At 37.4% G+C, this 13,577-nt stretch overlaps 1 protein-coding gene across 2 annotated transcripts in view; it reads right to left on the minus strand.

Moving 5' to 3' along the window:
• Positions 1 to 7,411: 7,411 nt before the first annotated feature.
• The window catches only part of MAPK12 (mitogen-activated protein kinase 12), a 31,044-nt gene continuing 24,878 nt past the window's right edge, over positions 7,412 to 13,577 (minus strand). Inside the window, exons 9-12 of one of the 2 annotated variants that reach the window (XM_081330162.1) lie at positions 12,645 to 12,724; positions 11,126 to 11,204; positions 10,435 to 10,608; positions 7,412 to 9,377 (exon numbers count right to left, since the gene is read on the minus strand). In XM_081330162.1, the coding sequence (XP_081186288.1) occupies positions 9,307 to 9,377; positions 10,435 to 10,608; positions 11,126 to 11,204; positions 12,645 to 12,724 (404 nt within the window). In that variant the 3' untranslated portion in view covers positions 7,412 to 9,306. Of the gene's footprint in view, positions 9,378 to 10,379; positions 10,609 to 11,125; positions 11,205 to 12,644; positions 12,725 to 13,577 lie in introns of both variants that reach the window. The other variant, XM_081330163.1, reaches the window with a different exon arrangement.

Consider the following 13,577-nt stretch of genomic DNA (forward strand, 5'->3'; position numbering starts at 1 on the left):
GAGACGGCCCAAAGTAGCGGGAGAACGCCGGCATCGGCTACAAATGGCCGCAAACGGCCCGGGAACGGCGATGCCATGGCAGGCCCGGAGACGCCACGGACGGCACATTGCCTGCTTCGTTGCCTGTCCACCCTGAACCCCAACACAGGGGGCTCAAAGGCACCCCTGAGGGGCTCCTGGGGGACGCCTAACCACTGGGGTTCACAGTGCTCACCTTAACACGTCCGCCATCTTGGGGGCAGAAAGAAAATTATCCCATCTTTGTAAATCCTTTTTGATATAATTCCAAAGAGACACATAGCTATTTTGAAACAATTTTATACTGGTATTTGTCAACATAGCATCAACATAACCACCAAATATTTCACCTTTTTCTTAACCTTAAAACCCGACTTTTTAATCAGTATATCATTATCCTGAGATGACATATTCTTAGTCAACCTTGTTGTTTTCTGTTTATTTATTTTAAAACCTGCTAAAGATCCAAATTTATTTAACTTCATCAACAAATATTCTATATTATTTTGGGGGTGTTGCAGGAATATGGCCAGATCGTCAGCAAATGCCCTCAGTTTATAAACTTCTTTCTTAATACTTATGCACTTTATTTTCTCGTCTTGCCTAATATCTCTATTCAAATCTTCCAACACCAAAATAAACAGCAAAGGAGACAAGGGACATCCTTATCTCATACTCTTTTGAATTTCACATGAGTTGGTTAAATCACCATTAATAACAATTTTTGCTTGTTGTGATGTATAGATAGCTTTAACTCCTTGAATAAAATTATATCCAAAGTCTGTTTTTATTAAAGAAAAGAATATAAGTACCTTCGTTTTTATATGGAGATTGCTTCCGGACTTTGTGCCTGAGATGGAAAAGAATGAAACTTTGATTTTGAGTTTCACTGATTAGATTGGTTTGTTGTTACAGAAATGGCTAGTTGTTTTCTATTGAGAAAAAGTAAAAAGTCGAGGCTCGACGTTAATGCTTTATTTTATTGCAACAGGGGAGGTCAGAAGTCAATCTCTTTTTTTTCCCCTATTTCCTCCCTTCCCCTCCCTTTTTCTCCCTTTTTCTTCCCCATTGTGTCCTACTATTTGCTTTGTATTTTACTTTACATCTTAATAAAATGTTAAAAAAAAGTCTGGAGAGAAAACAAAGGGAAGAAATAGACAAATAAATGCTGACTACTGCAAGCTTTTCCTTCCCTACTCTTCCAGGGAAGGATGTGCCCAAACCTGCTGCTGATACCATAATTAAAAAAAAACACTTTTTACATACTCTATTAATTCTTAACTTAGTTTTGAAACAAAACTTTTTTTCCCTTTGCCATATTTTATTTTGTACTTCTACTGGAAGAGTTTGAAATAAAATATGTAATTTTGAAAGAACCATCACATTAACTCCAATTCAACCCAGAATATTTGTATTTTTATCTCACTTGTCATTTTTAAATTTTTTTCACATTGGGATGAAATTTGTATTAAATGGTTGACTTTTTTTTTGTTTAACAAAATTAATTCCTAGAAATTTGAAGGATTTCCTTTCTATGGGTCTATTTAAAATACTAGTTATCTCCCTTAACGTTTTAGGAAATGTATAGAACATGAATTGCAACTCATGAAAAATGACTGTTAATCCTGGTACTTCTGCAAATTATTTCAAATCTATCTTAATGTCCTTAGATGTATTCCTGGAATTTGTAATAGATGATAATATTACCTGGAAACAAACCAGTTAAGAACGGCTACAGTTCCTAACTGTCTTTAACACAAATTTGTATCTAAGTCAGATCTCTTACTGAATGGACTACCTTTTACTAAAAATGGCAGATGGCGTAGTCCTTCCTCGAACTGATGGAAGAGCTAAAACTGCGCAGGCTATATATTAAAATCGGGCAGGAGACATAAATTCATAAAATACAATCCTGAAAACTGGTTGCGGTGTCTTTCTATATCCACCAGGTGGCTATCTATAATGCTTAAACCAGGGATAGGCAACCTCGGCTCTTTTATGACTCATGGACTTCAACTCCCAGAATTCCTGAGTCAGCATAGCTGACTCAGGAATTCTGGGAGTTGAAGTCCATGAGTCATAAAAGAGCCGAGGTTGCCTACCCCTGGCTTAAACAGACCTCATCTATAAAGGAAAGATATCAAAACATAGTTTTCACACTCTTGGCTACCATCAGCCACAGAAACGAATGTGTTTTTCTATCTCCCAACCTAATCAACTGGAAGATGTTTTGTTAAAGGTGCACGTGGATATAAACAAATCACTACAAGGAGTCCTTAACTTACAATTAAGTCCAAAATTTCTGTTGCCAAGTGAGATAGTTGTTAAGTGAATTTATCCCCATTTATGATCTTACTTGCTGCAAGTGTTAAGTAAATCCCTGCAGTTATTAAATTAATAACCCAGTTGTCAAGTGAATCTTCCCCATTGACTTTGCTTTTCAGGTCTCAAAAGGTGATCACGTGACCCTGGGATACTGCAGCTGTCATAAATGTGAACCAGTATCTGAATTTTGATCATATGACCATTCCTCAGTCGCAAGAATGAAAAACTGTCATAAGTCCCTTTTTTAAAAAAGTGCTGTTGAAACTTCGATCACTAAATGAACTGTTGTAAATCAAGGTCTACCTGTACTCCTGTGGCTTATGGCAAACCTCTCCTATTCTTCTTCTTAAAGCAGTTAGTGCAATTCAAGAATTCCAAGGCAATACTGAGGATCCACTGTGGTCATGCAGGCTTCAGAGAGTGGGAAGGAATGTTTGGGATCACTGCAAGGACATCATATGCTCTGCTACTTCAAGATGCAACCTGGCTTTTTTCAGCTTATTGCATACACTTGAAATTGAATTCCGTTCACTTTAATGAATGGATTTCTTAAAATATTGACTTGTTTTTGCAGGCATAAATGGAAGACTGGAAGAACAGTGGATGCCTAAAGGAGGTCAGGCTACTTTAATTAAAAAAGCATAAAGATGCTGCCTCCTTGAAAATTGCAAAGCATTACTTCTGAATCATTTTAAATGGGCACAGCTCTGAAAGGCATTGATTTTAATATTAAAAAGGCCCTCGTGACCATAAGTGACAAGGATTTTAAATGAGAAAAATTACCCAGAACACTTTAAAACTCTTTTATGTAACTCACAATACAATATTACTGTCCATGCAAATATCTATTTTTATACACAAGACACAACTGAATACTTGTATCATGATTTATGAATAAAGGTGTTTGATCTGTGAAATGTAATGAGTGGTTTTTAAATTGCACAGAAGGGAAAATCAGGGTGAAAAATATATGATTATTACAGCAGCTTTTGAAGACACATGGATGTAAAAATATGAATATATATATACAGTATATATATACAGTATATACACACACACACACACACACACACACACACACACACACACACACACATATATATATATGGATCTTTGGTCATTCAGGTTTTTTCCCGCGTAGAATTGAAGGTGTAGGAGCAACGTTTCGACGGAATCCCATCCGTCATCCTCAGGCTGGTGGCTTCAGCTTCCTTCTTCTGGGAGAAGCATGTGGTGGTGGCTGTTTGTTCCTCTTTTTTAAACTGCCAGAGGGGGTGTGTTCTGTGGGTGGAGGTGTGCTCTGATTGGGTGGGGGATTAGGTGTGTTCTGATTGGGTGGGAGTGTGTTTTGAATGGTGGGTGTGTTCTGAATGGGTGGGGGTGTGTTTTGAGTGGATGGGCTGGTCTCAGCTGCCAGCCTTAGACCTGAGCTGGTGAGTTGTGCTGCTTTTGTTCGGCTTCGTGTTTGTGGTGGTGCCATGTTTTTATAGTGGGTGTCAGTTTGCTTATTGTGTGGTTTGGAGGGGTTTAAAGTGGCTGATGTTGCAGCTGTAGTTAGGTTTCTGTTTTGTGGTTGTGCGTCGTTATCGTTGTGGGTTCGGATTTGCTTTTTGAATGGTTGTGTGGTGGTGATGTCATGTGATGTTATCATGAGTTTGGGTCTGGTAACATCACATGACATCACCACCACACATGATAACATCACATGACATCACCACCACACAACCATTCAAAAAGCAAATCCGAACCCACAATGATAACGACGCACAACCACAAAACAGAAACCTAACTACAGCTGCAACATCAGCCACTTTAAACCCCTCCAAACCACACAATAAGCAAACTGACACCCACTATAAAAACATGGTACTTTGTGAATGCTTGCGCTGTTTATCTTCATATCGTGCACGTCGTTCCTCTTCCCAATTTCTTAGTGCCTGGTATGCAGGGGGGAGGTCTATATGCCGGTTGATAGAGGAGTGGTTTGAAAACCAAGCTTCCTTAAACAAGCGGCCGCCTTTAGTGTTGTCGCTGGCAATTGCCTCAGTCCCTGCTAGATTAAAGACGTTGTGTGTAGCCATGTGTGCCCACACCTGTGAATGTTGTTCTTGTCTTCTAATAGCAAGCTTGTGTTCATGCACCCTAGTCCTCACCCGTTTTGCTGTCTCCCCAATGTAATTGCAATTGCAATTCTGTCACAACATCTTGTATACGACTGAGGATTTTTCTTCATTGGGGAGTGGATCTTTAGGGTGCATGACACAAGCTTGTAAGGTCCAATCAGGTCTGTGGGCAACACCGACTTTGTGAGGAGCTAGTATGCGCGCTGTGGCCTCGGATACACCGTGGATATAAGGCAGTGTTACCCGTGATGTTAAAGGCGTTTTCACATTCATGGCAAGTAGGTTCACCTGGCCTGCTGTGTTGTCTGATAAAGTTAGATGGGTACCCGTTGTTTCTGCAGACATGATAAAGGCGGCATCTTTCTTCCCTTTTTGCCTTATTCGTGCTGCAATGCGTGTCTATACGTCTAAAGAGGGTCCTAATACAGCTGACCTTATGGGTTGTGGGGTGATTACTTTCGTAATGAAGTATCCTGTTCCTTATGGGTGGATTTACGGTAGACCAATGTGTGTAACAAGCCATCAGGTTGACATCTAACCAACACATCTAAAAAGGCCAAAGCCCCATTGGTCTCTTCTTCCGCAGTAAAGCGGATATCAGGATAGATGGAATTGAGCTTCCTCATCAGCCTGTCCTTGTCCTGCCTTTTGACGATCACAAAGGTGTCATCCACGTATCTCACCCAAGACTTGGGGTGTCACGTGGACATCACCCGGGTCTCTAACTGTTGCAGGACTGCCTCTGCAATGACACCAGAGATGGGGGACCCCATAGGGGTGCTCTTCACTTGTTCATAAATGGTGCCTTGAAATGAAAAAAAAAAAAACGTTTTCAGGCATAGGGACTTAAGCTGAAGCAGATCTTCGTTGTTAAGTGAATCTTGATGCTGCCCCGCTCCCTGCTGTTGCAAGCGGTCCCCAATTACAGCAAGTGCTAAGTCTTGTGGAATTGAGGTGAAGAGGGAGGTGACATCATAGGAAACCATGGTCTCTCCCTCCTCTATGCTGACACATCTAATTTTCTCTAAAAATTCACTAGAGTTCACAATGGTATCATTGCTCATTAGTAGATATCTTAACCTGCCATATAGCCATTTGGCCAGCCCAGAGGTTGGAGTTCCCCTAAATGACACAATGGGTCTTAGGGGAGCTCCTTCCTTATGGATCTTGGGTAGTCCATAAAATCTGGCAGTAGGCGCATCTTTGGGGCGCATAGTTCTTAAAGCCTCCCCTATTTTCCCTTGCCATTTTAATCTATTCAGTACCCTTGGAAATTTTAACATGCCTGGGATTCGCATTTTTAATCTTATCAAGGAATATATATGTGTGTGTATATGTATGAACTAATGACCAGCCCAAAATGTCTGTTGTTACGTGACAGTTGAGTTTTGCCTCATTTTGTCTCTTTCTTGTCATAGTTGTTAAGTGAATCACTACAGCTATTAAGTCGGTAATATGGTTAAGTGAATCTGGCTTCATTAATTTTGCTTGTGTCAGAATGTCATAAAGGGTTCACATGACCCCAGGACACTGCAACCAACACAAATATAAGCCAGTTGGCAAGCATCCAAATTTTGATCATGTGATCAGAGATGCTGCAAACGGTCATGTGAAAAATGGTCATAAATCACTTTTTTCAGTGCATTGTAACTTCAAATGGCCACTAAATGAATGGTGTAAGTCAATGACTTCCTGTATCAAACTTTCAAGACATGTATCAAAATGACTGAAAAATAGTAAATCCCCAACAGATACCGGAACAATTAGATCAATTATTCAACAGACTAGATCAGGGGTCTTCAAACTTGGCCCCTTTAGGACTTGTGGACTTCAACTCCCAGAATTCCTCAGCCAGGCTCGCTGGCTGAGGAATTCTGGGAGTTGAAGTCCACAAGTCATAAAAGGGCCAAGTTTGAAGACCCCTGGACTAGATCAAGGATACAAACCTGTTTTTTTCTCAGTCTCATCAGCTTGGTTCCTAAAAGGATCCAGTGATAATAATAGGATTTCCAAGCCTAGATATTAACAGTAGGGACTAGGTGGAACCATCACTTCAGGTGCTTATAAACCAGCATTTAGTCATTTATGCACACAGAAGGGTTACCTTGCAAAAAAACATATATCTACATGAAAGCGTCTTTCATCAAAAGTACATTACTTCATACCGTCCTTCAGTATTTGCTTCCACAAATAAACTGCACCTTTTATGAAGATGTACTGGAAGAAAGTGCAGAAACGAATAGTTAACTAGATTGGATACAAAAAGACAGATGGTTGCCTGAGGGAAGGCAAGCAAAACAATTGAGGTCTTTGATCTACCATCTTCTCTCAATCGTCAAAGGACACTTAGGAATGAAAATTATTTTGAGAAAAAAAATTTCTTCCTTGCATTAAGATGGAGCTAGCAAGTTTTCTTCAGATAGCATACGTTCATGCTGAAGATTAAAAAAATGGAAGCACATGAAGCATGCCCACTTAAAAACAGACAACTTACATACAAGATACATAAGATGTCACACTCCTTTATTCTGTCTCTCCAATAGGTAAATTCAGCTTAAGACAAGATAACTGTCTAATCTGAGAGAATTTTAGGCTGCATGAATCCTGACCACCACCAGATATCAGTACAGGGATCTAGAAAATCCCAACTTGATGCGTTTAGATGTTCCTGAAATCAACACTGAATATCTCCTTCCAGTTTGAACTACTGGTGGTAGCCTGATAGAACTATGCTACAATTTGGAATTTTATTTCAAAAAGATACAGGAACTCTTTGAAGAAGCTGCCTCTTTTCTAGGGATCACATGGTTGCTGGGATTAATTGAACAAAACAAGAGAGCAGTTTTTTGTATCTTTGCAGCTGTTTTCACTTGATTTTAATTACAATTAATATCTGCCTTTTAAAAACCTGCTAACTTCATGAAAAACTGTTCAGAACAGAGAAGAAAACCATCACTGTTATTTATTGAAGTTGGAGGTAGACAAGAAATGCATTGCAAAGAATTTACAATACACTTAATGTAAAACATGGTTGTATTTACATTTAATTTTAAAAGAAAATAACTACTGTTTTTTTATTCCTGAGTTTCTCAGCTTCAACAGAATTGATAAATAAAAGGAATGGCATGCTATTTTTTCCAAGTCAATAGTCATTATCTTATGAAGGCTTATTTTTACCAGAGAGATGGATTATTTCAATAATCATTAACTATTTTTCATACATGTTTTTTAAAGGAGCATATTCACAATTACAGAAGATTGAGTTTGGGATTCTAGATTTCTTTCATTGAAAGAACCCTGCATAGTAAAATAAATATGCAAAAAGCAAGCAGTGAATTTAATTAAAATTCAGCACACAGAGATGACAAGAAACAAAACATTGTATGTTTTGCATCTAAAAATGTCCGTTTTAATTAGAGGCAGTTTATCAAATTTCAAGCAACACACCTAGTATTACTAGGTTAAACCCTTGGATTACCCTTGTCAGTCACAACAGGAAGTACTGAACTAGAGAATCTGATTTAATCAAAATGTCATCTAATCTGACTTTCAGTGCATACGAACATGTGTACAAACATACACACTCTACTCCATGCTTGCATTTCCAAGTAAGAATGCTGAAAGAAGCCTTATGTTGTCTTGTCTTTCTTCACTTGTCGTGTACTTCTTTTTAGACTGACTAAATAAAACTGACCACCCAATGTTTCCCCTTGAAATCAAGTATGTAAAGTTCCATTGTAGAAAAAGATCTACAAAAGATCTCTAGAATAAACATGCTCAGTAACTGTTTGGCAATTAGATTATAATATTTCAGATAATCTAGTTGATGATCTGGTTGAGGAGCTTTGGGCCATCGTAAGATTCAGGAACTCGACTGTAAATTTCCCGTGTTCACAGGGTCCATATTGCTAGCTGTGACTCTAAGAAACTGATGCTCAATATGCACATTATGAGTTATCTTCTAATTGGCTGAGAGCACACAGTGAAGAAAACTAGTTTTCAAATGGAAACTATAAACTAGGAGGAAGAGAAGGGACTGCAGAATCTAGAGGTGGTCATGAGGCAGAATGAAACATTCACATAATCATATAATCTCATTTATAAAGGCACTAGCTTCCAAGCAAATATTTAAAGTATAGGTAACTGGTTCTCAACAAGTGTGCATGGACCCAGTGTATGTTAAATACAGGCAGTCCTCAACTTATGACCATTTAATGATGGTTCAAAGTTACAACAGCCTTGGAAAAAGGAATTTACAATCTCTACTTTCACTTATGACTGTCGCACCATCCCTGCACAATTGGCTCATATTTACGACTGACTGCAGCACCCTGCAGTCACACGATCACAATTTATGTTTGCCAATTTCAGGCAAAAAACGTCCATTGAGAAAGCTGGATTTGCTTCCTGATCGTGTGATTCACTTAACAATTGTGTTGATTCACTTAATGATGGCTGTAAAAATTATAAAATCAGATTTGATTTAATTTACAATCACAATGATTTATGATGGAAATTCTGACCCTAATTGTGGTTGTTAAGTCGAGTACTACCTGTAATTGAAACATACCTTGAAAAATATCGTAACAGAGATGATTCATCTTAGGGGAAAAAAAGTGTTGTTTCTCTTATAATAGGACTAAGGGTCTTTTACAGAGGAACTGCTGTAATTTACAATATAAAAAGTTTTGAGCCCAATGGCTTCAAAATTCATATTAAAATGGTTACATCTCATTTATTTATAAAAGATTTATATAATTATATACATATACATTTACATAAATATAACATTTACAGTCTCTTTTATTTACTCAGTTTTAAACAAACACACAACTTGAGGTTATACTACTGTTTCTTTTGACTCGGACAACTGAAGTGGCTTAAAGTTTACAACTTCTTTATATGTGATACCTGAAAAAGTTAAAGAAACACAAAAATATTCACGTTAGATTCAGGAAAACATTTTTTTAAAAAAATCAAAATTTATTAAGATGGTGCAGTAATCCAGACTTGGGAGAAGGAGGAAAGTGATCTGCGGCTTGGTCACACAAATTGTTTTATCTTTTCCTGAGATCTTATAATTGTGTTAATAAGTCTATTAACCAATATCATCAGTAACTTACAGTTTGAGGTCTCCCATTTAGCTATAGCTGAACTTTTAAAACACAATTTAAAACACCTTGAAATTTGGGCTCTATTTTATAAATTTGAATCGGCCCAATTAAAGCATAGCTTTACACAGAGGATTGATGGTGATAGCATTTGCGATTATATATTTCAGGTATTTTAAGCATCCAGTGCCTAGAAACCAGTTTCCCTTCTTCTTGCTTCACTGATTATCAGAAAAAGCGCAAGTTTGCTCTTACTACTTCAAAAGCCATCTGATACACAAAGTAGTTGATGGTTTTCATGGAATCGAAGTATATTGCTTGCACACATAGCCCTGTAGCCATCTTAACGAGCATGAGTCTCTGATTAAAAACACATTGGGACAGAAAAAAAACCTCCCCAATTAATTCTTGTAATGCGAAATTTACAGAATGCTGTCAGCAAAGAATATTTTTCCCTCACGATAAGGGCAGTTTTAATAAGTCCTATTAAATTTATACCATGCCATTTCTGCTTACAGAAGCTTTCACAGCTATTTACATTTCTCCTTGCTGTTCACTCATTTCTTGCCCTTCTGTGTATATTCAAGTCCTTTGTAGAACTGAGCCTAGCAAAGACATTTGTCTAAGAGTTTAGAACATTAATTGGAAGAGAGGAAATAATATAGGTCAGAGACAGAATGGAACAGCAAGGACAAAGAAGTATTTCTCTCAATTAATGCAGCAGATTCCTCAGTTCCCCTGAATTATATTTTAATTAAAATGTATAAAAATCTATTTGTAGAATATAGATAAAGTTTCCTACACCAATCTCATCTTCATTAGAAGACTGCTATTCAATACAACAATTCCAAACATACACTTCCATTCATCCAGGGGCAGATCCATGTTGTCAAAAGTGTCATCATATTTCTCTGCTTTGTTTTCCTCTTCGGGATCATGAATAGTTTCAAAATAAGAATGTGCCAAAGCTTCGCTTGCTGTTATTCTCTTCTCTGGGTCTAACACCAGCATCTTTTCCAAAAGGTTTACAGCTGGATCAACAAATTAGAAAGGAAATTTAAGGACAAACTCTCTGGAAATAGATCAAGCATGTAATTAATATTTTTTTTAAAATTCCATTTATATCCCGCCCTTCTCCGAAGACTCAGGGTGGCTTACAAGCTTAGCAGTAGCCTTCATTCTATGTATATGCCTGCTTATTAGGGCTTTCACACCCCTCCCAAGCGGCATTATTACAAAGTCAGCTTAATTGCCCCCAACAATCTGGTTAAGTTCTGCATCTTCTAGAGATCATGTAGTTGTTCAAAGACCAGAAGCTCAAAGAACTGTAATTTATAATAAAGCATATCTAGCAGGAAAAGCTTACCTTTATTAGCCAGAAAATCTGACAATTATGAAGAAATTATTGAGAAAATAATTCTACAATGAAATTTTCACAGGGCACAAAAAATCTTGAAAGTGTTTTTATGTAGAAGATAACTCAACCTATTTACTATCTTGATATCAAATAATTTTCTAATATACTACATCCATCAATATTTAACTTACCTAAATGGTTTACATTTTTTAAAATGGCAGCAAAATCTTTTTTCTGTACTTGTGGAAGACTTTTGATATAATTTTTTGCCTTAAAATAAATAGAAACAAAGATTATTGGATGCGAATTGTTATTAATTTAGGAAAAGAAACAAAGAAAAAGAAATTAGATGCCATCAAACTGGGTTTCCTTCCTGAGAAAAAATATGGGAAAAAATGCACTTCTGGAATACAGAGAAAAATTACATATGTGTGTGTATGTGTGTGTGTGTATATATATATATATATACACACACATACATACATACACACACACACACGTACATACACACATAAAGGTAAAGGTTTCCCCTTTCCAGTTGTGTCCAATTCTAGGGGCCGGTGCTTATAAGGCCACTACAAAGGGAAGTGCTATGTACAGGTGGTTCTCGACTTACAACCATTCATTTAGTGAACATTTGAAGTTACAACGGCACTAGAAAAAGTGACTTACAACCAATCCTTGTACTTACAACATTGCCACATCGCCATGGTCACTTTATCAAAATTTGAGCCTTGGCAATTGGCATGTTTCTATGACAGTTGCAGTAGCTGGGGTCATGTGGTTGCCATCTGCAACTTCCCGGCCAGCTTCCGACAAGCAAAGTTAATGTGGGAGGCCAGATTCGCTTAATACCTGGGTTATTATTTTAACAACTACAAGTGATTTCCTTAACAAAAAGTTAGCAAAATTGAGTGTGACTCACTTTACAACTGCTTAGCAACAGAAATCCTGGAGTCAATTGTGGTCATAAATCAAGGATTACCTGTACACAATGTAAGTCAAGTTTAACATTCTTGCACCTCTTATTTTTGTCTGTGTGACTTTTAATTTTTATTAATCAAATTTATATAGCTGTCCATCTCATGAGAAGTGATGTCATATGTCTCTATCTCATTCGATTGGTTAGGATAAACAATTTCCACCTATCTCTTCCTTTGATTTCAGATCATTTTATTGCGATCATGTGACAATTTGTTCCTACATCAAGCATATCTAACATGGAAAAGGGAAGTTCAGCAACATCTGAAGGGTGAAAGAATCACAATAAGTAAGGTTTCAAACAGAAGTTGCCTAGAATATTTCTTTTTAAAAAGTTAGAACCATTTCTTACGATATATAGATTTTAAGATAGCAATCATTTATATCAGGGGTGTCAAACTGGCGGCCCATGGGCCAGATGCATCATGCACAAGCCACACCCACCCCAGCTCTAGAAAGGCAAAAAATGTCACAATACGTCATGTGACGTGATCGAGTTTGACACACATGATTTATATTAATGGGGTACTGATGACTGTGAATAAAAAAGTGTATGAAAAAAGCCCAACTAAAAAAAGTTTCTAATAGTTTCTAACCAGATTTCCTTGATTTGCTGTTTTCTATGCTGTGTTAAAAGAAAATCTCAAAATAGCACCAGTACATTTAAGTACCACAGAACCATCTATTTCTGAACCTGCACATGGAAATTTTGCAAAAGCAGCAACTTACATCTTGGCTTTGTAGCTTCTGAACAAAATCCTGAGTTGGTGTGCCTGTAACTTTCATAATTTCTGTAAGCTGGTCCAGATCTGAATGTCAAAGTCAGGAATCAAATATTCAGTCAGCATGTCATTAAAAAATGATATAATTGATTTTCTTACTCTTGAAATCAAACCATATAACATATATACTTCATGTATTTTTTCACAACTACCAGCAGTTGGTTAGTAATTAACAACTATTTTTGGTCATCTCTTTGTGTGTTCTCAGGCTAACAATTTGTAAAAGCTTTTATAACTGTCAGGACCCCTTCATAATCGGGAACGGGGACTCACAGATGTATTTCCTTTACTTTGTTCTCTCTACGTTTTGATGTATCGCTTTGGGTGTGAAGAAGGGGAGGAATATGCCAGGAGCCATCTGCCTTATCTCCGAGCCATTGTAAAAAGAAGACACAGGAGCTGGGAACCATCCCTTATTGTTCCAGTTCCCATAACAACTTCACACCTGTAGATTGGCTGGAAGAGCGCTGGAAAGTTGGACACTTGGGGGGGAGGGATTTGTCAAGGAAAACCTTAATGTAACAATTTACATGGGAATTCCTCAGATCTTGCTTTGCCACTCTGCTTTCACTGATTCTCAATAAAAGTTCCTGTTTGAAACAATGCATTTCATGATTTCAGCTTTCTTGGGAGTAATAACCGAGTCAGGACCTTACAATAACTAAATTAAAATTTCAGCTTTCTTTCTTTGTTAATCTAGTATCAATGACCTTGTCTTCCAAATGTTGAAGATAGAAAGCTACATTTGACTTTAAACACTGATTTTTCATCTCATTTTGAGCCTCTAAAATGCCCATTGACATAAACTGCTTCAACACATATAAAATAAACTGAAATGCAACCCTATATGCCAAATGTTGGAGCTAAAAATGTGACGTCC

Source organism: Vipera berus, assembly GCF_964194415.1.
Source record: "Vipera berus genome assembly, chromosome: 6".
Classification (NCBI taxonomy): domain Eukaryota; kingdom Metazoa; phylum Chordata; class Lepidosauria; order Squamata; family Viperidae; genus Vipera; species Vipera berus.